Source organism: Erpetoichthys calabaricus, chromosome 4, assembly GCF_900747795.2.
Source record: "Erpetoichthys calabaricus chromosome 4, fErpCal1.3, whole genome shotgun sequence".
Taxonomy (NCBI): Eukaryota; Metazoa; Chordata; class Cladistia; order Polypteriformes; family Polypteridae; genus Erpetoichthys; species Erpetoichthys calabaricus.
Window position 1 is genome coordinate 157,312,932 of NC_041397.2, and position 25,863 is coordinate 157,338,794.

Here is a 25,863-nt window from a genome sequence, read left to right on the forward strand (position 1 = left end):
GGAGCCAAAATGGACGCCCACTCCGCCCGCGGCCACTGGTTGCGAGAGGCGGTCCTCTCAAATATGCCGAGGTATGATTCTATGTCGTCGGCATCTGACAACGGTACCATCGGAGGAGGCGGTGGTCTGGAGGGCTCCGGTCTTACCGCTTCTGCCGTTGTCAGCCTTGCCTTAGTTGCTTCCAGCTCCCTCGTTGTTTCTGCGTGTGCGATCCGAAGATTCTGAATTTGGGCAGCCATCCCGGTCAGCACTTCGTTCAGGTCCTGTCCTTCTGTCATGTTCGGACAAGCTTTCTATCCTGCCGACTACGCCACTGTAAAAAAGACACAAAGAATCGATAAAGGTTTGGGGTTTTCCGGCCCCGTATACTGTGGGAAAAGTGCACGTTGATAATATTCTTTGTACAATTATCATAACACCGTTCGCCATCATGGCGGACGGGGGGGAACATTTATGAGGGAGGGACCGGAAATGGATGAAGCGCTGCTGGGAAGGAACCGAGATGGATGATGGGACTGCTGACGTCATTGGGCTGCGACAGAGGGAAGGCGGAAGTGGCGTGTTGAGAGTCCATGTTCAGACGTTCATGGCGGTGTTGTGTCTTTCTTTCTGTTTGGAAATAAATAGAGAAAGGTTAGTACTCCGCCATTCCCGTCTGGTATATGTCTTCGCGCAACAGTTTAGGTCGTTCCGCGGCTCCCTAATCGCGCGTGCGTGACACTATATATATATATATATATATATATATATATATATATATATATATATATATATATATATATATATAATGTGTATATATATAATGTGTATATATATATACACACACACATACATACTAGGCGGCTCTGCCCCCTGCCCGCTTTGCTTGCCAACCCGCGGCCCAGCCACTTCATGGCTATATAATTTAAACAGATTATTTTCATGGGAATTGTTACATATGCATAATAGAACTTACTATTTTACATTGCAGCAAATAATTAACTATAGTAAAAAATAGTCTTAACGTAATAAATTGAAAGAAAACGTATATACCTTTGCATTTATGTAATTTTTATTAAGTTCAAAATAAGCCAATTTTTTTTTTTTTTTCGCTACCTGTAAAGCTTGTGCTTCTTCGCCTTCTTTAAATTGAATCATATTCTGATCTTGTAAATGTATTGGTAATAATTCAACAGAATGACTTTGACCGTGCATTGGCAATTCCATTAAATGCCACCCGCTTTCCATTGCACTGAGGTACCGAATATCTAAATATGCTTGAACTTAATCCACTGACTGTTCTTTGGATACATTCACGCATACTCTATCATGCCCTTTATGAATGTACTTGTAGATGTACTTAATACTCATAATTGATGCACAATACTCGACATTAATATGACCATCAAATCGTTTGAGCAAATATGGGTTATACGGTAAAATCATTGAATCATCCATCATCACAATTTTAACAACTTTTTTTCCATTATAAGTGTGTTGTTCGTGACAATTATCTCTGTGTCGATAATCAGGAAAGCCAGCCTTAGTCATATCTGTTGAATTAACAAAAGCTTTAGGAAATTTCTTTAAAGACTTTTTTTTCTTTTGAGTCCCAACATACTGAATCTTTTACATGAGGTCCGTGAGACATGTGTTTAATGACTTTGTACCATAATTCAGGACAGGTTGATGTACATCATCAGGAGGGAATAATTTATTTTGCAATGTAACCAATAAATGCATGGGAGGGTTTTGCAGATACTGCAAAGTGCGATACTTTTGGACGTATGGATTTGTATCCATTATTGGCTGTAGAATTTCTAATATGTCTGATCATTTAACTCTTTCGATTCTATTTTGCATCGCTTCTCCGTGATCATAAATATAAACCTGACCAAATTGTGTTTTTTTCGAAATTAAACTTGAAGTAACTTTAATTGTTGCAGCACCACAGATTCTCATAGCATATGGTTCAGAATCGTGTAAATCTACATTTTGAGCATTGAATGATGCGCATGCGAACAGATTATTGTAGATTCGGATATTTTGCCTGGAGTGTTTGTGAATTTTACTTTCACCAAACAACAAATGTTTTAATTCTTGCAGATACACTTCCTCATTGGGAAGAAACACTATTTTTCCCTGATGACGAATTAGATGAGCTACAAGTCTACGACTTAAACTTTAAAGCCGAACGATATCTACATACTTCTGTCATATCACCGATGTCCATATATTCGATCTCTTTTCTCTGTTCCGTTATTTCACCGAGTAATAGTTTCAGTTTGTTCGTGCTAATGCTGTGTTTTTTGAGACTTTCTATTTTTACTACTTTCATAATCTCTAACCTGCCCTGCATGTGTATCGCTCCATTTTTGAACCTCTTTACAAAAATGTTCTACTTTGTCTTCTACTCTGTCTTTTATTTCCTTTGTTGTCTAATGTTATCCGCAAAAGATGTACTACATTACCTTTCTTGGATACATCCTTCTTTCTATAGTAATTCATGCGCTGGAAGACTAGACAGTGTTAATGGTTGTAGACATTCTTCAGGATATTGTAAGTTGATGTTTTCATCTTCTGCACGATCACCACCAACTGTTTTAGCATAGTCTATTGATACACATTTAAACATTTTTCACATTAATTCGTTTGACTTCATCGTTTCTCAGTGCTAGGATTACCTGTGCACTCATTTTTTCTGTTGATAACCCTTCGTGATGAAATTCATCAATAAGATTTGGACATAATACATCTTCTTTAATTGGGATCTTAAAGTGAGTAAAACGTTAAAATTTATAAGAACTGACAGAGCAGGAACTGTGTCTGTCAAAAGCATTCACACAAATGAGGTGAAAGTACCATATGCGTGGTTGTATATGGTTGAGAAGAGGGCATGACTTGAAAGTCTCATCTTGCAGGATTTGAAAAAATCTTTTCCAAAAAGTCTTGTCTCATCGAATGATCTTTTTATATTATATATAAAATATAGCCTCTTGAATTTTGACGAGCCTTTGTTGTATTTTCAGCTGATTGTTCATGTTAAAAACAGTTTCATAATACAAGCTCTCCACAGACTGTAAATATGGTTTAAAAAAAATAGTAGCAATGGTATTTGGATGAGATTAGCTGTAAAAGATAGTGAAAGGGAAAAAGCACAGAACCAGCAGGATGCTAGGATTTTCAGTGCATATCTTTCTGGTCAGGACATTCAGAAATACATTTTTAAAGCTAAGATTGAGTTAAAGTCATACACTGTGTTATTGTAGTCTGAATGATTTTTAATATAACTATTAGTTATTTTTACATGTGGTTAGTTGTAATAGCGTATCATCTACCTCAGTTGTTGTGATTATTTATTTTATCTTATTTTTTTCCGCATTCCATTTCTTTTAGGTGCTTTGTTTGCCTGTATTGCTGTCCTGGAAAATATAAGCACCACTGTAGCAGTAGCCACTTTTAACAGCATTTATGCTGCCACAGTTTCTTGGTTTCCTGGCTTCGTTTTCCTTCTTGCTGCAGGTTTATGCTTGATACCAATGTGCTTAATGAGGTAAGCAGATTTTAACAATACTAGTTTTCAAGTAAAAATAATAATAAGAAAATATTTTCACGGCCATTTAATTGGTAGATTACATTATAAGCACACAGGTAGATATTACATCCTATGCAGAAGAGTCAATCTGAAGGAGATTGAAGACTGCAAAGTGGTGGCAGGGGAAAGTGTAGTTAAGCAGCATAGGATGGTGGTCTGCAAGGACAGTGTGTTGAGAAGATGGAAAGAGTACTTTGAGATGCTGATGAATGAAGAGAATGAGAGAGAGAAGAGGTAGGATGATGTGGAGATAGTGAATCAGGAAGTGCAACGGATTAGCAAGGAGGAAGTAAGGACAGCTATGAAGAGGATGAAGAATGGAAGGACCGTTGGTCCAGATGACATACCTATGGAAGCATGGAGGTGTTTAGGAGAGATGGCAGTGGAGTTTTTAACCAGATTGTTCAATGGGATCTTGGAAAGTGAGAGGATGCCTGAGGAGTGGAGAAGAAGTGTACTGGTGCCGATATTTAAGAATAAGGGGGATGTACAGGACTGTAATAACTACAGGGGGATAAAATTGATGAGCCACAGCATGAAGTTATGGGAAAGAGTAGTGGAAGCTAGGTTAAGAACTGAGGTGATGATTAGTGACAAGCAGTATGGTTTCATGCCAAGAAAGAGCACCACAGATGTGTTGTTTGCTCTGAGGATGTTGATGGAGATAGAGAAGTCCAGAAGGAGTTGCATTGCATTTTTGTGGACCTGGAGAAAGCATATGACAGGGTTCTTCGAGAGGAGCTGTGGTATTATATGAGGAAGTTGGGAGTGGCAGAGAAGTATACAATACAATACAATACAGTTTATTTTTGTATAGCCCAAAATCATACAGGAAGTGCCGCAATGGGCTTTAACAGGCCCTGTCTCTTGACAGCCCCCCAGCCTTGACTCTCTAAGAAGACAAGGAAAAACTCCCAAAAAAACCTAGTAGGGAAAAAATGGAAGAAACCTTGGGAAAGGCAGTTCAAAGAGAGACCCCTTTCCAGGTAGGTTGGGCGTGCAGTGGGTGTCAAAAGAAGGGGGTCAATACAATACAATACAATACTCAGAATAAATCCTCAATAAAAAATGTAATTTTTTAGAAGTACAGAGCAGAATTTAACAGTAGATGATGTCACATAATAAGATTTAGATAATTTTAGACTCCTGGAGACCTCATCCATCAAGCTGCCTCCCCCATTTGGCCATTCCACAGCTGAAACAGTATTGGGGCAGCCAATCCGATGAAAGGACCCCTCTTTCTCATGATTCCTGCGATCCTCCATCAGGGATGACTTTACCTTAGGCAGGCAAAACAACTTGGCAGGTGGGCTGTGGCACCAAGTGCCACATTTGAGTACCGAGAAGAGAAACAGATTAGGTGAGGGTTAGTATCCAATTCTAACTATCATGTTACTTATGTTTTAGTGCTAATGACTAACAACAGAGATGCAGTATGTACAGTTAATCAGCAGCTCTAGTCAGGATATGCTAAACTGAAGTAGTGAGTCTTCAGCCGGGATTTAAAAGCTGAGACCAAAGGGGCATCTCTTATTGTAGCAGGCAGACCATTCCACAGTTTAGGGGCCCTGTAACTAAAAGCTCGACCTCCCATTGTTATTTTATTAATCCTTGGAACCATAAGCAGACCAGCATCTTGAGATCTTAATGTGCGCTGTGGTTTGTAAGTCATGATAAGTTCAGACAAGTAAGCTGGACCTCGGCCATTTAATGCTTTATATGTTAAAAGAAGGATTTTGAAATCTGCCCTAAACTTAACCGGGAGCCAGTGTAAGGATTTAAGAACTGGAGTTATGTCTTCGTATTTTCTTGTTCTTGTAATAATTCTTGCAGCCGCATTTTGTATTAACTGGAGGCTGTATAAAGAACAGTTTGAATATCCAGTGAACACTGCATTGCATTAGTCAATCCTACTAGAGATAAATGCATGAATTAATTTCTTAGAATCCTGTTTATTTAGAAAACGCCTTAATTTCCTAACATTTTTAAGATGGAAGAAACATGTTTTGGACAACTTTGTAATATGTGCTTTAAATGACATGCTAGAGTCAAAGATAACTCCTAGAGTAAGAGTATGTAAGAGTTGTACAGGATATGAGGGAACAAGGTACGAGGGAAGTGTGACAGTGGCAAGGTCTGCAGTAGGAGTGACGGATGCATTCAAGGAGGGGGTGGGATTACATCAAGGATTGGCTCTGAGCCCTTTCTTATTTGCAATGGTGATGGACAGGTTGACAGACGAGATTAGACAGGAGTCCATGTGGACTATGATGTTTGCTGATGACATTGTGATCTGTAGTGATAGTAGGGAGCAGGTTGAGGAGACCCTGGAGAGGTGGAGATATGCTCTGGAGAGAAGTGGAATGAAGGTCAGTAGAAACAAGACAGAATACATGTGTGTGAATGAGAGGGACGTTAGTGGAATGGTGAGGATGCAAGGAATAGAGTTGGTGAAGGTGGATGAGTTTAAATACTTGGGATCAACAGTACAGAGTAATGGGGATTGTGGAAGAGAGGTGAAAAGAGAGTGCAGGCAGGGTGGAATGGGTGGAGAAGAGTGACAGGAGTAATTTGTGACAGGCGGGTATCAGCAAGAGTGAAAGGGAATGTCTACAAGATGGTAGTGAGATCAGCTATGTTATATGAGTTGGAGATGGTGGCACTGACCAGAAAGCAGGAGACAGAGCTGGAGGTGGCAGAGTTAAAGATGCTAAGATTTGCACTGGGTGTGACGAGGATGAATAGTGTTAGAAATGAGTACATTAGAGGGTCAGCTCAAATTGGATGGTTGGGAGACAAAGTCAGAGAGGCGAGATTGTGCAGGTTTGGACATGTGCAGAGGAGAGATGCTGAGTATATTGGGAGAAGGATATTAAGGATAGAGCTGCCAGGCAGGAGGAAAAGAGGAAGACCTTAAAAAAGTTTTATGGACATGGTTAGAGAGGACATGCAGGTGATGGGTGTAACAGAACAAGATGCAGAGGACAGAAAGATATGGAAGAAGATGATGCACTGTGGCAACCCCTAATGGGAGCAGCCAAAAGAAGAAGAAGAAGATTTTCACGGCCATATACAGTGGAACCTCAATTATCCGGTTTAATGACTGGCACCTGTCATCCGGATAATCAAAAATCACGGATAATCAAAAATAATTCTAAAAATTCGCAAATGCTAGAATAGGTGCTGTACAGTGAAATTCTTACCTTTCTTGTGTTGTTTATGAGTTTTCTTGAAAAAATCAGACAGGAGATGCTGCTTTGTGTTCTTGCAGCGCTTCAATTTTATTGACGTTCAGAGTTTGCAAAGTGTTAGGATGTCACTAAAATTTGAATCCGCTTCCTGCTCAAGAAGGTCTAGCAATGTTTTCGGCACAATTTAGCGTTTCTGCAAGCGAAACTTTCTTTTCTGAAGGTTCGTCTTCAACCGCGTCATCGCCGCTTTCTTCCGGCAATTCCGCACTTGACTTCACTTCCGCAGTAATGGCGGCATCGACTTTCACTTGATATCCAGGCTGATCATTATCAGAGAGTAGCCATTCTTCAATGTTTTCTCTGTCGACGTCTTCAAATCCATTTACATTTTGAAGTTCCTCCAAAAGCGATGCCGCTGTTATTTTTTGGCTTTCACTGTCATTGACGTTTTCAACACTATCCATCACATCAGGGAACAATTTTCGCCATGACTTTCGAAAGGTTAAGTTCGGCATGTCATCCCAACTCTCTGAACATGAGAAAATTGTGTCCTTAATTGTCCATTTCTTGTAAAACTCACGGAGATCTCTGTCTTCTTCCAAGACTGAACGGAGTAAAGATTTCCTATAACGATTCATGAATGCTTCTAAGATGCCCTGGTCCATAGGTTGCTTAAGCGACGTCACGTTTGGAAGAAGATATGCGACGAAAATCTGGTCATGGCTTGTTTTCAGGACATTTTCGCTAGGATGGGAAGGTGTGTTGTCCAACAGTAACACAGCTCTTTGTGGCAAACTTTTGGAGCATAGATGGTCTCGAACAGCAGGGACAAAATGTTTAAAAAAACAATCTTTAAAAATCTCTCTGTTCATCCATGCTTTGGTCTGATTGTAGTAAAGGACAGGAAAATTGCACATTTGTGTTCCCTTTAATGATCTTGGATTCTTAGACTTTCCAATGCATACGAGTTTCAGTTTGTGCGAACCACTAGCGTTAGCACATGCTAGCACTGTTATTCGTTCCTTACTGGACTTGTGACCTGGAGCAGACTTTTCTTCTTTTGATATGAGCGTTTTTGACGGCAAAGCCTTCTAGTACATACAAACCAGTCTCGTCAGCATTATAAAGTTGGTCAGGTAAAAGATCATGATCCACGACAAGTCGTTTAAATTCTGTTACGTAGAGAGCTGCAGCATCAGAATCACCGCTTAGTTTCTCACCTTGGATATCCAACTGTCTAATTCCGTGGTGAGATTTGAAACATTGCAGCCATCCTTGAGATGCAGGAAATGCTTCAGGAATCGTCATCTCACAGTGAAACCATTTCGCTTTTTCGAGCAGCAATGGCCCGGATACAGGACATCCCTCGGCACATTTTTGCTTGAACCATTCGAACACAGCTCTATCCAGATTGTCAAATTTTGAATCCTTTGTTGTCTTGCGTGCACTCGTCCCATTAAATGTATCAGATGAAGTTACAAACTTGTACAGTTCATCTTTCTTCCGAACAATATCACACACTGTTTGATTTACGATGAAAGCTTAACGATTGATTCCCCCTTTTTGGCACGTTGAGCAATTTGCAGTTTCATAGCAATTGACAAAACAACTTTTTCTTTTCACTCCCGCACTGGACCCTGACATTTCGGCACGAATTTACGTGAAGCTGCCTTCTAACCTCGAGGTGCGGACGCCAACTGAATGAACTTGGAACAATCGCCTACACGGACAGTGCGACCCATACACAATCTTTTCCAAGAAAAGCATTGAAGCAGACGACAAATGTCAAAACTTTTAATGAATGGCAGTCGTCGGAATTTGGGAAAAGGGGAGGGAGAGTGTTCGGAACGAGTCCTCTGCATCGGATTCAGTCTAATGGTTTTCCACAGCAGGGGATCGCCTGGCTGGTGCACAGATGCTATACTTTCAATCCTTTTAGAATAATTCTCAGAAACCCATCGACAAAGAAAACTTAAGCTGTGACACACATAGTGTACATTCCTGTAGTCGGAATTCTTGGCACCGAAATCTTGGCGGTCTTGTGATGTCTAGCAGTTTTTTTTTTTTAGGCAATCCCGGATAACCGAATGCATAGTTAATTGACTGGATAAAAAAATAAAAGACTGGATAATCGAGGTTCCACTGTAATTCAAACTTTTCAGATTTCTATTGCCCTACAAAAGATTATTCATGAATTGAATTGAGTGGCAATGATGACAATTATGATTGTATTGGTGCAAAAACCTATTTTCTAGGGAGGCTTAGGTGTGTTTTGCCAGCTTGGAACTTTTAAAAGAAGTTGCTTACTGATGCATTCTATATGTTGTGGATATTTTAATTAGTCAGACATGTTCGGCACCAGCTCCGTCTGGCAGCGTGGGGGCTTTGAATGTCACAAACAGAAGAAGACTCATCTGTGTGATGTCTTGTGTTTTACATACCATGACAGAATTTAAAAAAGAAATAAAGGCCCATGATTGCTGCTGGACTCATCATAGCTGTTAACCCTTTGTACAGCATGGGCTCAGTTAGGCAGCATGCTATCGGCTGTCAGAAAAAGGGGCAAGAACTGGAAAATTGACACTTGGTCTGTAAAGTAGACATGAGCATGATTTTCTGTCATTTAAAATGACATGGTCTTGCTATGACATCAGTGACTGCAGCCTTAAAATCTGACAAGTCTCACAGCAAAGAGCTGCGTAATTCCATTTAAGAAAATTAGTGACATTTATTTTTTATTAATAAAATCAAAAGAGAATGTATATTTCAGAATGAGAAGCAATCAGATCTGAAAGAAACCAACAACCTCCCCTCTTCCACTCCAATGCCTTCTCCCATGTCTTGTGCCATACCTCTAGGACCCGCAGCATTGCAATTCAAACACACCACTACATCCAACAATGGGAGATACTGCGTCAGAAGTTTGTACTCTTAAAGATTTAAATTGAAAGCAGCCAGTTGTGAATGCAGTCAAGTATTCACCAATGATTTTACAATGCAAACCGCTCTAGATTATCACTAGAATCCCTGAAGCCTATGAAAAAACTCCTAATCCCAGCCCACCTTAAATTCCTTCCCACCTCTCTTCATCAGTATCTTTTGTTTTGTAAATGTGTCGATCAGCACAAGCAGCCTGCTATCCCATTCCACCCCCCATAAAACCTTGATGGAGCTCATCTTGGGCAAAAAGTTCTCCCAGCTCAAGCCAGGGTTGCTTATCTGCATCTGGAGTTGAATAGGTTAAATAATATGGTATATTGTTAGATGGAATACATGCATTTCATATGTGTTCCGTGTCTACAAAGATCTGGGTAAGGTGTAGGATGAAAGGAAATGCGAGGTAAGAAATGCTGAACACATACCTAAAGCCGCGTTTTCCATGTTATACTAATAATGACGTGAAGTGTATAATGTGTGAAGACTATAGTCCAAATATCAAATAAACGTGTGCTTTTATCTATACTAATAAAAGGCAAAGCCCTCACTGACTCACTGACTGACTGACTGACCGATCACTAATTCTCCAACTTCCCGTGTAGGTGGAAGGCTGAAATTTCGCAGCCTCATTCCTTACAGCTTACTTACAAAAGTTAGGCAGGTTTCATTTCGAAATTCAAAGCGTAACGGTCATAACTGGAACCTCTTTTTTGTCCATATACTGTAATGGACTGCAGCTCGCTGGCCATGGAAGGTGGAGTTGTCATCACGCCTCCCACGTAATCACGTGAACGGACTATGAACGCAGTACGTACAAAACAAGGAAGAGCCCCAAAGAGCACTGAAGAAAACATTCATTACACAATTGAGAAGGCAGTGAAACAATAAGAAGCGAAGCACGGTGTAAACCGTAAGTTTAAATTAAGTTTATAGAAACGTTTCCGCTGCCGTTTGCAATACCATATTCACGAGATACAAGTTTAATGAGAAGACATGAGGTATAAACGAGACTTTGGATGACTTTGTAACGGAGTTAAAATTGCTGTAGCGAGAAACTTTTAAGTGCCGGGTCTTAGCTAACATTAAATAAAGCCGTGGACATTGCAACATCACACGAGAGCGGCTCACGTGAACTGACTGAATGCAGCACGTCGGAAACAAAGCACCATGTAAACCTAAAGTTTAAATTAAGTTCATAGACCTACAAAAGGTTGCCATTGATTTGAGGCAAAATTGCTTTTCTCCTGTACAACTATACGTTGCATTCTCAAGAGTGTGCTTGCACAGCTTGGTCATATTACAACCGGAGTGCTGAACTGACAACGTGGTATACAAAAAGAACTATAACAATCGTAATATGTATATATATATATATATATATATATCTATACTAATAAAAGGCAAAGCCCTCACTGACTGACTCACTCACTCACTCACTCATCACAAAAACTCCAACTTCCCATGTAGGTGGAAGGCTGAAATTTGGCAGGCTCATTCCTTACAGCTTACTTACAAAAGTTAGGCAGGTTTCATTTCGAAATTCAAAGCGTAACGGTCATAACTGGAACCTCTTTTTTGTCCATATACAGTAATGGACGGCAGCTCTCTGGCCGTGGGAGGCGGGGTTGCGTATCGCGTCATCACGCCTCACACGTAATCACGTGAACTGACTGTGAAGGAGAAAGGACAGCCTTATATGGCGTTCGTTTATAAAACAGCGGACAGGCTGTGTAAAGGCAGCTTCACAAAAAAACAGATCCTTAACAAATTGTTATTGGTATATTTTCCCTCAGTTTAAAAAGGTTTTCTTCTTAATAAAAATTTAAAAGCAGAACTTCGCCGCTGCAAAGCGTGTCTGACTTTATTGTCAATTACATATTCAGTTACACTTGCCTTACGCCTGATGAGCCAAGAATTAGGGCGAAACACGTGTCGTGTACTCTTTGGTTGAAAATAGTTTACTGTCAAATAATGCATTCTATGATCTGCTTCTCACAACTGAAGGCACCGTGGCTGAGGTTAGCTGACTTGCTGTCCAACCATAAGCGTTACCTGGTAGGTAACCACCCATACAATCAGATTGTGATTCAGACTAGGAATGCCGTGAATGTAATTACCCCGATCTACATACTAGAGAAAACCTCAATGAAGAAGAAACAGTGTGTAAGCATACATATTAACACATGTGCAATTAAACGTGTGCATTTACGGGGTGATTTCTCAGGCTTAAAAGCTCGCCTTTTATTAAAAAGGTAAATGCAAACTGTTTTCATTCTGAAGGGCACAAACCACATTGGATTTCAGCCGTTAAACGTGCAAAAATGTCGGTACACCAGATAAATAAGCGCAACATATTATCAGTTGTATTGTATGCTTATAATACATATAGAAATGTGTTAATCGTTAACTAATAGTATGGGATGGTGTTTTTCGACTCGCACCTTGATTTAAACGATTCCATGTCTTGGTGGGTTTGCGTAGCTTATTGTCAATATCTTTACACCTGTTTTTAAGACTTATTGACTGAAACGGGCTTTCACGAAAAAAGTTAGGGCTTTGCTACAGGATAACACCCTCCACAAGTTAAGGAAGTAAAAATAAAGGTATATATTTCTGTTTTATTTAAACCTTTTAAGTTCGTATGCATAGCCCCATTTGGCTGTTTTAGTTTTTTTTTTTCTTTCTTCAGTAATATTTAATCTCCTTAAAGAAAAACAACATATGCATTTTACTTTTTTCGTATCTCTTTAGTAATATTTTAGTGTAAAAGGATAACCAGTATTTAAACCTTTTATGTTACTTTATAAAGTTATTTTACACAATGTTGAAAAATTAATAAGAAAGCTAGATATTTTGGCAGCTGCTGCTTTAATTTTCAATGAAATGAAAAAAGGTCTCCAAGAGAAAACCTCAATGAAGAAGAAACAGTTTGCACTATCTAAAAAGGAGAAACCCTCATTTATAAAGGTTTGCTGCAGATGACTTAACTGAAAATAAATGAATAGTTCCTATATGTATAATACATATTTATCTGTTTGACTTTATTCCAGCAACTTGCAACATCTGAGGTACAATTTGTTACATTACTTTTGTTTTTTGCAGCACAGGCAGGTGAAGTGACTTCCTCAAGGTCACACAGTGGTGTCAGTACCAGGATTTGAACTGACAAGCTCCGGGTTTGCTGAAATATTACTGAAGAAAGAAAAAAAATGAAAACGGGCAAATGGGGCTATGCATACAAATGTCCATCCATCCATTATCCAAACCGCTGTATCCTAAATACAGGAGCCAATCCCTGCCAACACAGGGCACAAGGCAGGAAACAAACCCCGGGCAAGGTGCCAGCCCACCGCAGGGTGCACACACCCACACAATAGGGACAATTTAGAATCGCCAATGCACCTAACCTGCATGTCTTTGGACTGTGGGAGGAAACCAGAGTACCCGGAGGAAACCCAGACAGACACGGGGAGAACATGCAAACTCCACGCAGGGAAGCGAACCCGGGTCTCCTAACTGGCACCTTTCACTGCGCCACCATGCCGCCCGCATACAAACTTAAAAGGTTTAAATAAAACAGAAATATATACCTTTATTTTTACTTCCTTAACTTGTGGAGGGTGTATCCTGTAGCAAAGCCCTAACTTTTTTCATGAAAGCCCTTTCAGTCAATAAACCTTAAAAACAGGTGTAAAGCTAAACTTGCAGCACCGCTATTCAATTACACTTGCCTAACGCCTCTCCTGAGGGGACATACTGTGGGATCTGGGCATCAGTCAAAGCACCAATCACAGGCCCGATTAGAAAGCGGGAAACTGTGATTTGTCGTCTCCCTCCCATGTAACAATCACAGCCCGTGTTACAACGCACTATGTATGTATGTATATATGTATACAGTGATCCCTCGCTATATCGCGCTTCGCCTTTCGCGGCTTCACTCTATCGCGGATTTTATATGTAAGCATATTTAAATATATATCGCGGATTTTTTGCTGGTTCGCGGGTTTCTGAGGACAATAGGTCTTTTAATTTCTGGTACATGCTTCCTCAGTTGGTTTGCCCAGTTGATTTCATACAAGGGACGCTATTGGCAGATGGCTGAGAAGCTACCCAACTTACTTTCTCTCTCTCTCTTGCGCTGACTTTCTCTGATCCTGACGTAGGGGGTGTGAGCAGGGGGGCTGTTCGCACACCTAGACGATACGGATGCTCGTCTAAAAATGCTGAAAGATTATCTTCACGTTGCTACCTTCTGTGTGCAACTGCTTCGTGAAGCGACATGCTGCACGGTGCTTCGCATACTTAAAAGCACAGTTTAAACTTTTGAAAAAGAGACAAATGTTTGTTTGCAGTGTTTGAATAACGTTCCTGTCTCTCTACAACCTCCTGTGTTTCTGCGCAAATCTGTGACCCAAGCATGACAATATTAAAATAACCATATAAACATATGGTTTCTACTTCGCGGATTTTCTTATTTCACGGGTGGCTCTGGAACGCAACCCCCGCAATGGAGGAGGGATTACTGTATATATGTATATGTACAGTAGATATGTGTATATGTAGATATGTATATATATGTATATATGTATATGTATATATATGTTTACGTAACCTCTTTAATACACTACTTGTCCGCTGCGAAGCGCGAGTATTTTGCTAGTTAAAGAATATAACCAAAGTTAAAAAAATAAAAAAAACAATAAATTTACATGTTGCTGTCAATGAATTATAAACCCAAGCTCAAATGTCAATCGACAGAAAACTAATACGTGTTCCTAGATGGTGCAGAGGTATGAGCTACTGCCTTATAACGGAAAGGTTGCCGGTTTGAGTCCCGTAGTAAGCTGCTATTATTATTATTATTACTATAATAAAACCTGGCGAAAATTTTGGCTACTTGTAAAAGTTAGTTTTTTTTTTTATTATTCAGTTTAATTCTCTCGGTGACGTTAACGTGGTAAAACGAACTTGCCTGACCCTCTCTGAGTTGATGCCGTTTATCTCCATTCTTTTCACAAGTGCAGAGAGCAGCGATTACCACAGTTGGTACTGTGGTTGATGCCTGCTCAGAACTATTTGTTGTGCCGGCAATCAAAGATGCAATGTCCCATGACCGCTATCAGACTGGACAAAGGCAGGGGGGGATGGGACATCAGGCTGCTTGTGCTGATTGGCACATTTACAAAACAAAAGACGCTGTTGGAGAGGTGTGAAGCAATTTAAGATGGGCTGGGATTACACATTTTTTTGTAGGCTTCAGGGATTCTAGTGTTATGTAATGTAGACCTTCACAGACTGAAAGTTCTAGGAGTAAAAGAATATGTGTGTGTGTGTGGGGGGGGGGGGGGCCTTCTGTCAGGAAGAGGTGGGTCTAGCGGATCATCTTTTTCCATATCTTTCTGTCCTCTGCATCTTGCTCCATTACACCCACCACCCGCATGTCCTCTCTCACCACATCCATAAACCTCCTCTTAGGCATTCCTTTTTTCCTTTTTCCTGGCAGCTCTGTCCTTAACATTCTTCTCCCAATATACTCATCATCTGTCCTCTGTACATATCCAAACCAACACAATCTCGCCTCTCTGACTTTCCCTCCCAACTGTCCACCTTGAGCTGAACCTCTAATGTACTCATTTCTAATCTCATCCATCCTAGTCACACCCAGTGCAAACCTTAGCATCTTTAACTGTGCCACCTCCAGCTGTGTCTCCTGCTTTCTGGTCAGTGCCACTGTCTCCAACCCATATAATATAGCTGGTCTCACTACCGTCCTGTAGACCTTCCCTTTCACTCTTGCTGATACCCGTCTGTCATAAATTACTCCTGACACTCTTTTCCACCCATTCCACCCTGCCTGCTCTCTCTTTTTCACCTCTCTTCCACATTCCCCATTACTCTGTACTGTTGATTCCAAGTATTTAAACTCCTCCACCTTCGCCAACTCTACTCCTTGCATCCTCACCATTCCACTGACCTCCCTCTCATTCACACACATTTATTCTGTCTTGTTCCTACTGACCTTCATTCCTCTTCTCTCCAGAGCATATCTCCACTTCTCCAGGGTCTCCTCAACCTGTTCCCTACTCTCGCAGCAGATCACAATGTCATCAGCAAACATCATAGTCCACGGGGACTCCGGTCTAATCTTGTCTGTCAACCTGTCCATCACCACTGTAAATAAGAAAGGGCTCAGAGCCGATCCCTGATGCAATCCCACCTCCACGTAAAATGTATCCATCACTCCTACCACAGACCTCACCACTGTCACACTTCCCTTGTACATATCCTGTACAACTCTTAAGTACTTCTCTGCCACTCCCGACTTCCTCATACAATACCACAGCTCCTCTCAAGGCACCCTGTCATATGCTTTCTTCAGATCACAAAACACAATGCAACTCCTTCTGGCCTTCTCTATGCTTCTGCATCAACATCCTCAGAGCAAACATCGCATCTGTGGTGCTCTTTCTTGGCATGAAACCATACTGTTGCTCACTGATCATCACCTCCCTTCTTAACCTAGCTTCCAGTACTCTTTCCCATAACTTCATGCTATGGCTCATCAATTTTATCCCCCTGTAGTTATTACAGTTCTGCATACCCCCCTTATTCTTAAATATCGGCACCAGTACACTTCTACTCCACTCCTCAGGCATCCCCTCACTTTCCAAGATTCCATTGAACAACCTGGTTAAAAACTCCACTGCCATCTCTCCTAAACACTTCCATGCTTCCACAGGTATGTCATCTGGACCAACGGCCCTTCCATTCTTCATCCTCTTCATAGCTGTCCTTACTTCTTTCTAATCCAGCGCACCTCCTGATTCACTATCTCCACATCATCCAACCTTCTCTCTCTCATTCTTTTCATTCATCAGCCTCTCAAAGTACTCTTTCCATCTTCTCAACACACTCTCCTCCCTTGTGAGTACTTTTCCATCTTTATCCTTTATCACCCTAACCTGCTCCACATCTTTCCCAGCTAGGTCCCTCTGTTTAGCTAGTCAGTATAGGTCCTTTTCTCCCTCCTTAGGGTCCAACCTCTCATACAACTCATCATACACCTTTTCTTTAGCCTTCGCCACTTCTGTCTTCACCTTGCACTTTATCTCCTTGTACTCTTGTCTACTTTCTGCATCTCTCTGACTATCCCACTTCTTCTTCGCCATCCTCTTCCTCTGTATACTCTCCTGTACTTCCCCATTCCACCACAATGTTTCCTTTTCCTCCTTCCTCTGTTCGGATGTCACGCCAAGAACCCTTCTTGCTGTCACCCTTACTACATCTGCAGTAGTTGCCCAGCTGTCTGATAACTGACACCCAGTGCCTGTCTCGCCTCATTCCTAAACTCAACCTTGCAATCTTCCTTTTTCAACTTCCACCATTTGATCCTTGGCTCTGCCCTCACTCTCCTCCTCTTCCTGATCTCCAATGTCGTCCTGCAGACCATCCTATGCTGCCTAACTACACTTTCCCCTGCCACCACTTTGCAGTCTTCAATCTCCTTCAGGTTGACTCTTCTGCATAGGATCTAATCTACCTGTGTGCATCTTCCTCCACTCTTGTATGTCACCCTATGTCTGACTTTCTTCATTCCTCTCCTTGACACCATACCTACCCATCACCTCCTCATCTCCTCTGTTCCCTTCATCAACATGTCCATGAAAATCCACTCCAATCACCACTTTCTGTCCCTTGGGTACACTGTTCATCACTTCATCCAACTCACTCCAAAAATCTTCTTTCTCATCCATCGCACACCCAACTTGCGGGGCATATACACTAACAACATTCATCATCACACCTCCAACTTCCAGCTTCATAATCATTACTCTGTGTAGCCGCAGGAGTGTAAGGTGAGTCCTAGCATGGGTAAAACGCATGTCAAAAGAAATCTCTCAGTCCAAAAGTTCGTTTTTAAATATTTAGTGAAAATTCAAAGCAAATAATCCACAAAAGAATTAAGAAATAAGGTTATTACACACACAGAATTAAAGGCAAGAAAAAAAAACAAGACTACTCTGCTATTACTAATCTATATCGTAAGATAAAACCCTCCCTTGAAATGCAGGGCTTGAAGATCAATTTTATGGCTTTTTCTTCTGTGGCAACTGACTTTAAACAGTCATCAACATAGAAATTGTGAAGCACAGTGTTAACTGCTTCTTCAGAAGCTGTGCCTCTGGCATCCTCTGCTGTTATTTGTAAAGCATAAGAGGCACAAATGTGTGATGAAGTAGCACCAAAAAGATGTACTGTCATTTTGTACTCCTCTAGTCCATTGTTTAGATTACCTTCAGGCCACCACAGGAAACGAAGAAGATCAGTGTCTTCATCTGGAACTTTCACTTGATAAAAACATTGATTTAATATCTGCCATGAGAGCAATTGGTTGCTCTCTGAATCTTTTAAGATCTCCAATGAGTGTATTAATTAAGTCAGGTTCTTTCAACAACTGTTCATTTAGTGAGAAACCTTCGGCAAGTGGCTGTACAGTCAAAAACCACACTGATTTCATTTTTCTTTGGATGAGTGATAGTAGGTCTCGAGGAAACTTGGAGATTATAGTATGAAGGTTATCACTACTTTCAAATTCATGTCCATCCTTTAAGTTGGACATAATGTTCGTACATCCACCAAGAAAGACTGCATAATCCATCAGACCTTCTCCATCATTTGGCTTTATTTGCGGCCACCCTTTGGCTTTCCTCATGTATGCATCTGCTATCTGTAGTTGGTTTCCATAAAGGCTTTCAAGCTTCATTCTGGCCTTTTTTGTAACCTTCTGCTGGTGACAAGTATTTTACACTTTTAACAATCTCGTGTGGTGAACCTTTAGTAAACTGTGATAAGAAGTCCAATTTATCCTGAGGATTCTCCATCACCTTATCGATAGCACGGTCAAATGCTCCAATAAAATCTACATAGCTCATAGGATCGCCATCAAATATTGGGATCTTTCTATATGGCACGTGAGGTACTTGTGCTTTATTTTGCTGTTCATAACGCTGTTCGTAATGCGGTTGTTGAGGATTATATTTACTTTCATTTCTATACGAAAAGTATACTTGCATCATATGGCTCTTCATTTATCACATCTGGTTTCTCAGGAACATTGTAGGGATTTGGTTTACTTGGAACGTAGCTGCAACCTTTAAGAGCTCTCAATTTTGCATTGGATTCTGCGATAGCTGCCTTCCAATGCCAATTGATCTCTTTTAGTCTTTAGCTGTGCTTCTTCAAATTCTCTTTTGGCTTTCCCACAAGCCCAGCACAGTTTGACAGCAAGCACAACACAATTTCTTCCTCTTCTTTCTCTTTTCTCCTCCACTCCTCCCGCTTCTTTCTCTTTTCTCTTCTACTCCTCCAGTCAAGCTTCGTCTCCCGATTCTGGCTACTCAAGTAGTGGCTGCTGGCTCCTTTTATAATGCACCCGGAAGTGCTCCAGGTGCTTGATGACCTATTTCCAGTAGCACTTCCATGTGTGGCCGAAGAACTGCCCATAAGCGCTCAACAGATCCTGCTTCAGCACCCCCTGGCGGCACACATGGATCCCACCAAGACTACACCAAACTCCAACTCCCATGGAGCCCTGCGGGATTCTGTGGCACTGCTGCAACCCAGTGAGGCTGCCACCTAGCGCTGTGGGAGAGGTAACATTCTGGACACACTTGCTATCCCTGGTCCTTCCATCATGTAGGTGTCCTGGTCAGGCAAGGGCCCCAACCACAGGCTACACTGCCCCTCCCTCAGCTGAGGCTTGACGGGCGAAGCAGCCCATCCCACAAGGGCTGTCTCTCTCCAGGACAGGGAGTTGTCGTAGTCGGGTCCATGGCTCCTCTCTGCAACAATACAAGAAGAAAAGAACGGGTGCTGCCCCAACGCCATCTCTGTTTCCGCCCCCACCGCACGATCAGTCATCACATCTGCTTTCACTGTAGGGTTTGCGGCTACTTGTGTGTTCAGAACTGACCGGTACCACCGCCCTTTTGTACTGCCCCCCTCTTTCCTTTATGGTACAAGTGTCACCTACCTGTATCGCCGTATCATGTTGGCCGGAGAGTCCAGCACAGCGCCGCCTCAGCCACTCTTGCGCTTCCTTCAGGGGTGCCTCAGCTGTTCTCTTCAGCTGCTCGATCATCTCCAGGCACTCCTCCTCTAGTTGTTGTCTTTCAGCGAGCAGTGGGTCCAGATCAAAGCTGCTCTCACTCAAGCTCGCCCCGCGTCATCCCATGGATTGCCGTGCTTAGGCCAGCAACACAGTTCCGACAATTCACCGTGTAGGAGGTAGGCACATGGAATAGATGTTAAAAACAACTCCCAGGGAGATCATCACTGGGGCTGACGCCTGCCTTTTCACAGATCCAGTCTTCCAGGTGGCCTCTTTCCACAGTACGACAATCCGGGCTTTGTTGCCGATGGTATGCGTATGGCCACCTGCTGCTGTAGGAGCCCTCCTGGATCTCTTCTTTTCTATTCAGGAGGTGGGGGGGGGGGGGGGGTGGTGTCTCTAGCGAGCCTGTTCAGCGGCTCTCTTCTTTTTTAAGAGCAGCTTCAGCAACTGCTTCTCAAGCAGTGCATGCTGCAGTGCAGGTCCCTACCTTGCAGATGGCCAGGTATCCTGACAACTACGCCACTTGTGGCTTGCAGTGGGTGCACTGCCGACCAGACCCAACACAGACAGATGCAGTACACAAGTTCAAGGCACACACGTTTTATTTTTTTACCTCGTGGGAAATGCCATCCCCATTTCCCACACTCCCAGCACAGTCTCACAGCAAGCACAACACAATTTCTTCCTCTTCTTTCTCTCTTCTACTCCATTCCTCTGGTCAAGCTTCGTCTCCCTCCTCCTGACTCTGGTTTGTTGAGTAGTGGCTGCTGGCACCTTTTATAACGCATTTGGAAGTGCTCCAGGTGCTTGATGACCTATTTATAGGCAACACTTCTGGGTGTGGCAGAAGAACTGCCCATAAGGGCTCAGCAGATCATACCACACATGGATCCCAACAGGGCTGCACCAAACTCTAACTCCCATGGAGCCCTGCCGGTGGTCCGAGGCACCGCTGCAACCCAGTGGTAACATTCTGGACACGCTTGCTCCCCACATCCTTCCATCGTGGAGGCATCCCGGTTAATTAAAGGTTAATGTTGAGCTTTAAAAAAATTTTACCCCTTTTCTTTAACTTTGTTCCCATAATTTTAAACTGTATTTTCAATACAAAAACATTTTTACCTAAGTAATTTTTGTTGAACATGTGGCCCCAGAACAGTAAGATTTTCACTATTTTTGTAACTGAACAGCAAAACTTTGATCAGGATGCTTAGTTTCCACACTATTTTAAGTGTTGTGGTATTACCAGCAACAAGGTACAGGCCATATGTAGACTGTGTTGCTATAAGTGGAGGCTCTGGTAAAATCTGTTATTTCTAGCCCATCTGTATGTCAGTTGATTAAGTCAGCACTATTTAAAAGGACAAGTATTGGGACTACCAAAATCTGACTTTATTGATCATTATTCAGGATAAATTCTGCAGCCATATCAAATGCAATATTTACAATTAACAATAATAATAATGGGTCAATCAATTTAATTATTCACACTGATCAGGGAATAAACTATACAAGTTAAAGCATTAAAGCTATGGCATGTCCACTTCTATATCATGTAGTATATATTTATAAATTAAAGAAAAATGTAATGTGGAAGAACATATTTTGAAAGTAATATAATTGTACAATGAAATGCAGTTATGAACTTTAAAAAAAAATGCAACTGACATCAATTGACTTAAAACAGATACACTAACAATTTTAAATATACAGTACTTAATCAAGGAACTTCGGCAATATGTGTCTTTTATTATATGCACGGTTAGTAAGCTTTTATAACACTCACAAATGACATAATTATAAAAGGCAAAAGAAAAATAAGAAAATAGACATGTTTATGGAGTCTATTGAAGTTGAATCCCAAGTTCAAATATTTCACAGATGCTGTCCTTGTGCATCATAGTCTGGTGCAACACAAGTATATCAATTTCTTGTCTGTCACAGTGTTTAAAAAAACACACATACACACACACACAAATCAACACTCATGGGCAAAAACAAAATTTGTGATCATACAGTATCAGATAAAAAGATGTGCGCTAGACATTTGAAAGCACAACTCTTGGCCTTGTAATGTTTAGAATAAGTACATCCTACTTATAACATACTCTGAAGTTGTTTTTTATCAATAATTAAAGTGTTGTACTAGTGCTTACTTAATATTTCACTTCAAACATATAGTATACTGTACACAGAATATTGCTGAAAAGAAAAAGTAGGAACTTGTTGTTTTCACATGACATACCACTGTGTGTATACTGGATCATCCATAAACATGTCCTCGGCCTCTGCTCGAGAAATCCTGTCAGCTTTTTCCAGAGCTTTAATTAGAGCCAATCACAAACATTGACATTGTTCATACAGACAACTTACATTTTCATTAAAGATTTACTGTAGAAAAATTAACCTCTGGCATTAGCACATCCACAACCTCTGTCCATCCTTTCAAAAGTGCCTACAGCTCCTGAAAGCTCTCCATCCCGATAATTGTAGAAGATATCTATTAGTTCTTCATCCTCTGTATAGGACATTACCTACTGACCTTTAGGCTCTTCAAAATTCTCATACTATTTTGATGAAACATTTGAACATGCATACTTTAAAGTCATATTTCTCTGCTACTAGATTGATTAAAATAACAAAGTTTATTAGTTACTTTCAGTAAGTTATCCTCTCCCCCTTGGTCCTTCATTGTGAAGTATTTCAGTTTTTTATGTTGAGCCATCCAGAAATCACTGCTGGTCTCCGTAGCTGCAAAAAATCTGAGCCACTTGCTCTGGAGTCAGCTGCCCTACTGCAGCCACACAGCCAGCACTCTCTCCCATACTGTGAAGACACACACACAGATAATACATACATTTATCATATGTAGTGTTTGCCTTGTTCAAGCCATAAACTTTTGAACCAACTGTTTTGTTTTCTTTAGAAAAGTGCACACATTGGAATACAATTAAAACTGGGAGAACTGACTGTGGCTCACCACAAAAACTCCACTTGGAGGTTATCTCTGTACTTATTTCGACTGAGTATCAAGATCATACCAATCTGGATAAAAACATTAGCTAAAGAAATATTTAAGTCACAGAAGAGCTTTCTAGGTACTTCTGTTCTAAAGATCAAAATAATCAATCTGACACTTTCCCAATTGACAATTGTTCCTTGACAAAGCTTAGCCTATGACAGCCCTTCCTACCATGTTAAACAAATCAAACCAAGTATCAAATAACATTGGTTAGACTAAATTTACAATAATACCTTGGTGTAGCTGTATCAGTATATTCATCAAGTAGTTCACTGCTGCCATGTTCCTCATAGTCCTGACTTTTAGATCTTAAAATATTAGTTATGTCATTCATTTAAACCAAAAAAAAGAGTGACATTTTAGAGTATACACTGAAATTATGCCTGTACACACCAAAATACATACTGATGTATTTAAAGTTGCATTATTTGACCTCATTCAAACACATGAATATTTACAATTTCAGTTACTGAAAATAGAACACTCATGGGAAGATAGAAAGGGCAGAAGAATACACCTTAAGATGGCACTGAGGATGGAATTATGTCTGTAGTACTTTTGACCTTGATATGATCCTGTTTAAAAATAATAATGTAAAATAATGTTACAATTTATTTAATCAAACATTTCACCGTTGTAAATATCTATCAATTAAGACAGTGAAAATCACAATTAAAAAATAAATGTTTGCAACAAAAATTTTGTATATGAAATCAAACAAAAGTACAAATAAAATTCTACTATATAAAGTTATAAAAACACTATGAAAAAGTACATTTCAGATTTTAATAGTTATACTTTTGGAGCAAACTTACCTGCATTTTGTAAAGAGACGAAGCGAAAAACCTCAGATTGTTTACTATTGGACAAATTAACGTTTCATTTATGTGTACTGGCGACAACATGACTCGGTGAAGTTGAATTTGATTGACATTCATCCACTCCACCCCACCCCACCCCATAATCCAGCCATTTTAATCCAGGATGCAGCAATATCTATTTGTGGCATAATGTTGTCTGCATCATACTGGGTAGCCACGTGACCCTGCTGTTTGGCCAGTTGTCAGCACTGCATGGAGAGAGATTGGGCCTTATAATAGATGGTGAGAACCACTGTTTTTAGATGGGGTGGTTCATGCTTCTCCACGCTTACTTTGTGAAAAGTCCCACCCCAGTATCGCAGGATAGGGTGGGCCGCATAAGACAGCCACCCTGATCTTTCGAGGTGCCACTTGGTAGGTAATTGTACATGAGGCGGACCTGTACTATTGAATTTTCCTGTGGATACAAGTTAGACTGGTCAACCCAGATTCCCATTGTTGTGGTTGCACACAACAGTGTGCAACAATGGAAATGTTGCTTCCAGAGTGGCATAGGAGCTGTGACCCTGTGCCCATTGGTAACTACCACCCCAGTATAACGAAAGGGGTAGAGGATTGTCAGTGGGGAAAAAAATACCTCTTACCTTGCACCCAACTGCATTTGATTGGCTCATCGTTGCAGTGGGATAGTTCATCTCTTCACACTTGCAACAGCATGATAATTAGCCTTAGGAATGGCAATCAACAGGCCGTTCCAAGCGTTCGACTTGTATGTCCACCTGGTTCCGCTCAACGGCTGCAAAGAGGTCATAAATGGTGTTACATGGTGAACAGTTCAGCATGAATTTGTGTTATATAACATTAAGACGATTAAATGATGCAGACCTTGGGCTATTATTTAACGTATGAAAGGACCTTTGTATGTGAACGTCCTCTTAAGTTGATGGATACCTGTATAACATTTAAGTTGCTTTAAAATTAATAAGGTGTTTGCCTCAATTTTTTATTTCTTTTTTAATGCTTTACAAATTTTGCCTTAATTGACCAATAACAAATTGTTTCATGACTGATTTCTAATAGTTTAGAAATGTAAAATTGTTTAAGGAAGTTTTAAGAGGAACACCATCAGCATGGCTGGTGACAACAGTATTGCATTATGAAGCATAGGACCACCCTTTAACCCATTTTGGTATACATTCTGAAAAATCTCACTTTGTTGGGGATGTACAGTTCAGGTGGCCTTTTAACTCACTGTATCACTGTATGTTAAATATAATTTATTCAAGGTATCTGCCTTGTACCACTTTTGGTAAGGCTTTCTGTAGTACAGAATGCAATGTATGTTAAACAAAAACCTAAATATGTGCCAAAGTAAGAGAGGCGCAATATAGCTTAAGGGGTCATTCACATCTGAGCATTGTAAATTTGTAATTGCCATTTTTCCAGCAGGACAGTTGAAATAATAGGTTAAAAAAAAAAAAAAATAAATAAATAAAAAAAAAAACTCCATAGTGGGTTAATAAATAGTTGAAAATGAAGCTGCAAAGGTAAAAAACAGCTGTATAAGGTGTGTAAGACTAATAACTCCAGTGTGAATCATAGGGTATATGAGAGCATGAGGGCAACCATTAAGAAGGATATTTGGAAAGCTAAAAAGCAGCTAGAGAGCAGTGTAGTAGATAAGGTGAAAAATGACCCAAAGCGATTCTTTCAGTATTTTAGTAGTAAAAGAACAATCAAGGAGGAGATGAAGCATATCAGGAATAGTGAAGCAGAGAAATACCAGATACTCTAAACATGAATTTTTCTGAGGTCTTCATATGTGAGAAATGTATAACCTTCCATCACCAGGACTAGATAATATTTATCCTCGCATTCCTAGGGTGTAATGTGTAGAAAATTCCATTGTAAAATTGGTTCCAACACAGGAAGCGGAGGGGAAGATATTAAGAGTATTGTCCTTCAGGAGTCAGTGTTAGGGTCGCTGCTGTTTTTAATATACAGTAATCCCTCCTCCATCGCGGGGGTTGCGTTCCAGACCCCCCTGCGAAAGGTGAAAATCCGCGAAGTAGAAACCATATGTTTATATGGTTATTTTTATATTGTCATGCTTGGGTCACAGATTTGCGCAGAAACACAGGAGGTTGTAGAGAGACAGGAACGTTATTCAAACACTGCAAACAAACATTTGTCTCTTTTTCAAA

General features: G+C 40.7%; 1 protein-coding gene across 2 annotated transcripts in view; it reads left to right on the forward strand.

Moving 5' to 3' along the window:
* LOC114650330 (solute carrier family 46 member 3) overlaps positions 1-25,863 on the forward strand; it is a 215,030-nt gene that overhangs the window by 172,664 nt on the left and 16,503 nt on the right. The window contains exon 5 of one of the 2 annotated variants that reach the window (XM_051925747.1): positions 3,376-3,532. The exons of the other annotated variant lie outside the window; for it this stretch is intronic. Coding sequence (XP_051781707.1) covers positions 3,376-3,532 — 157 coding nt within the window. The remainder of the gene's footprint in view (positions 1-3,375; positions 3,533-25,863) is intronic. 2 annotated transcript variants of the gene reach the window in all.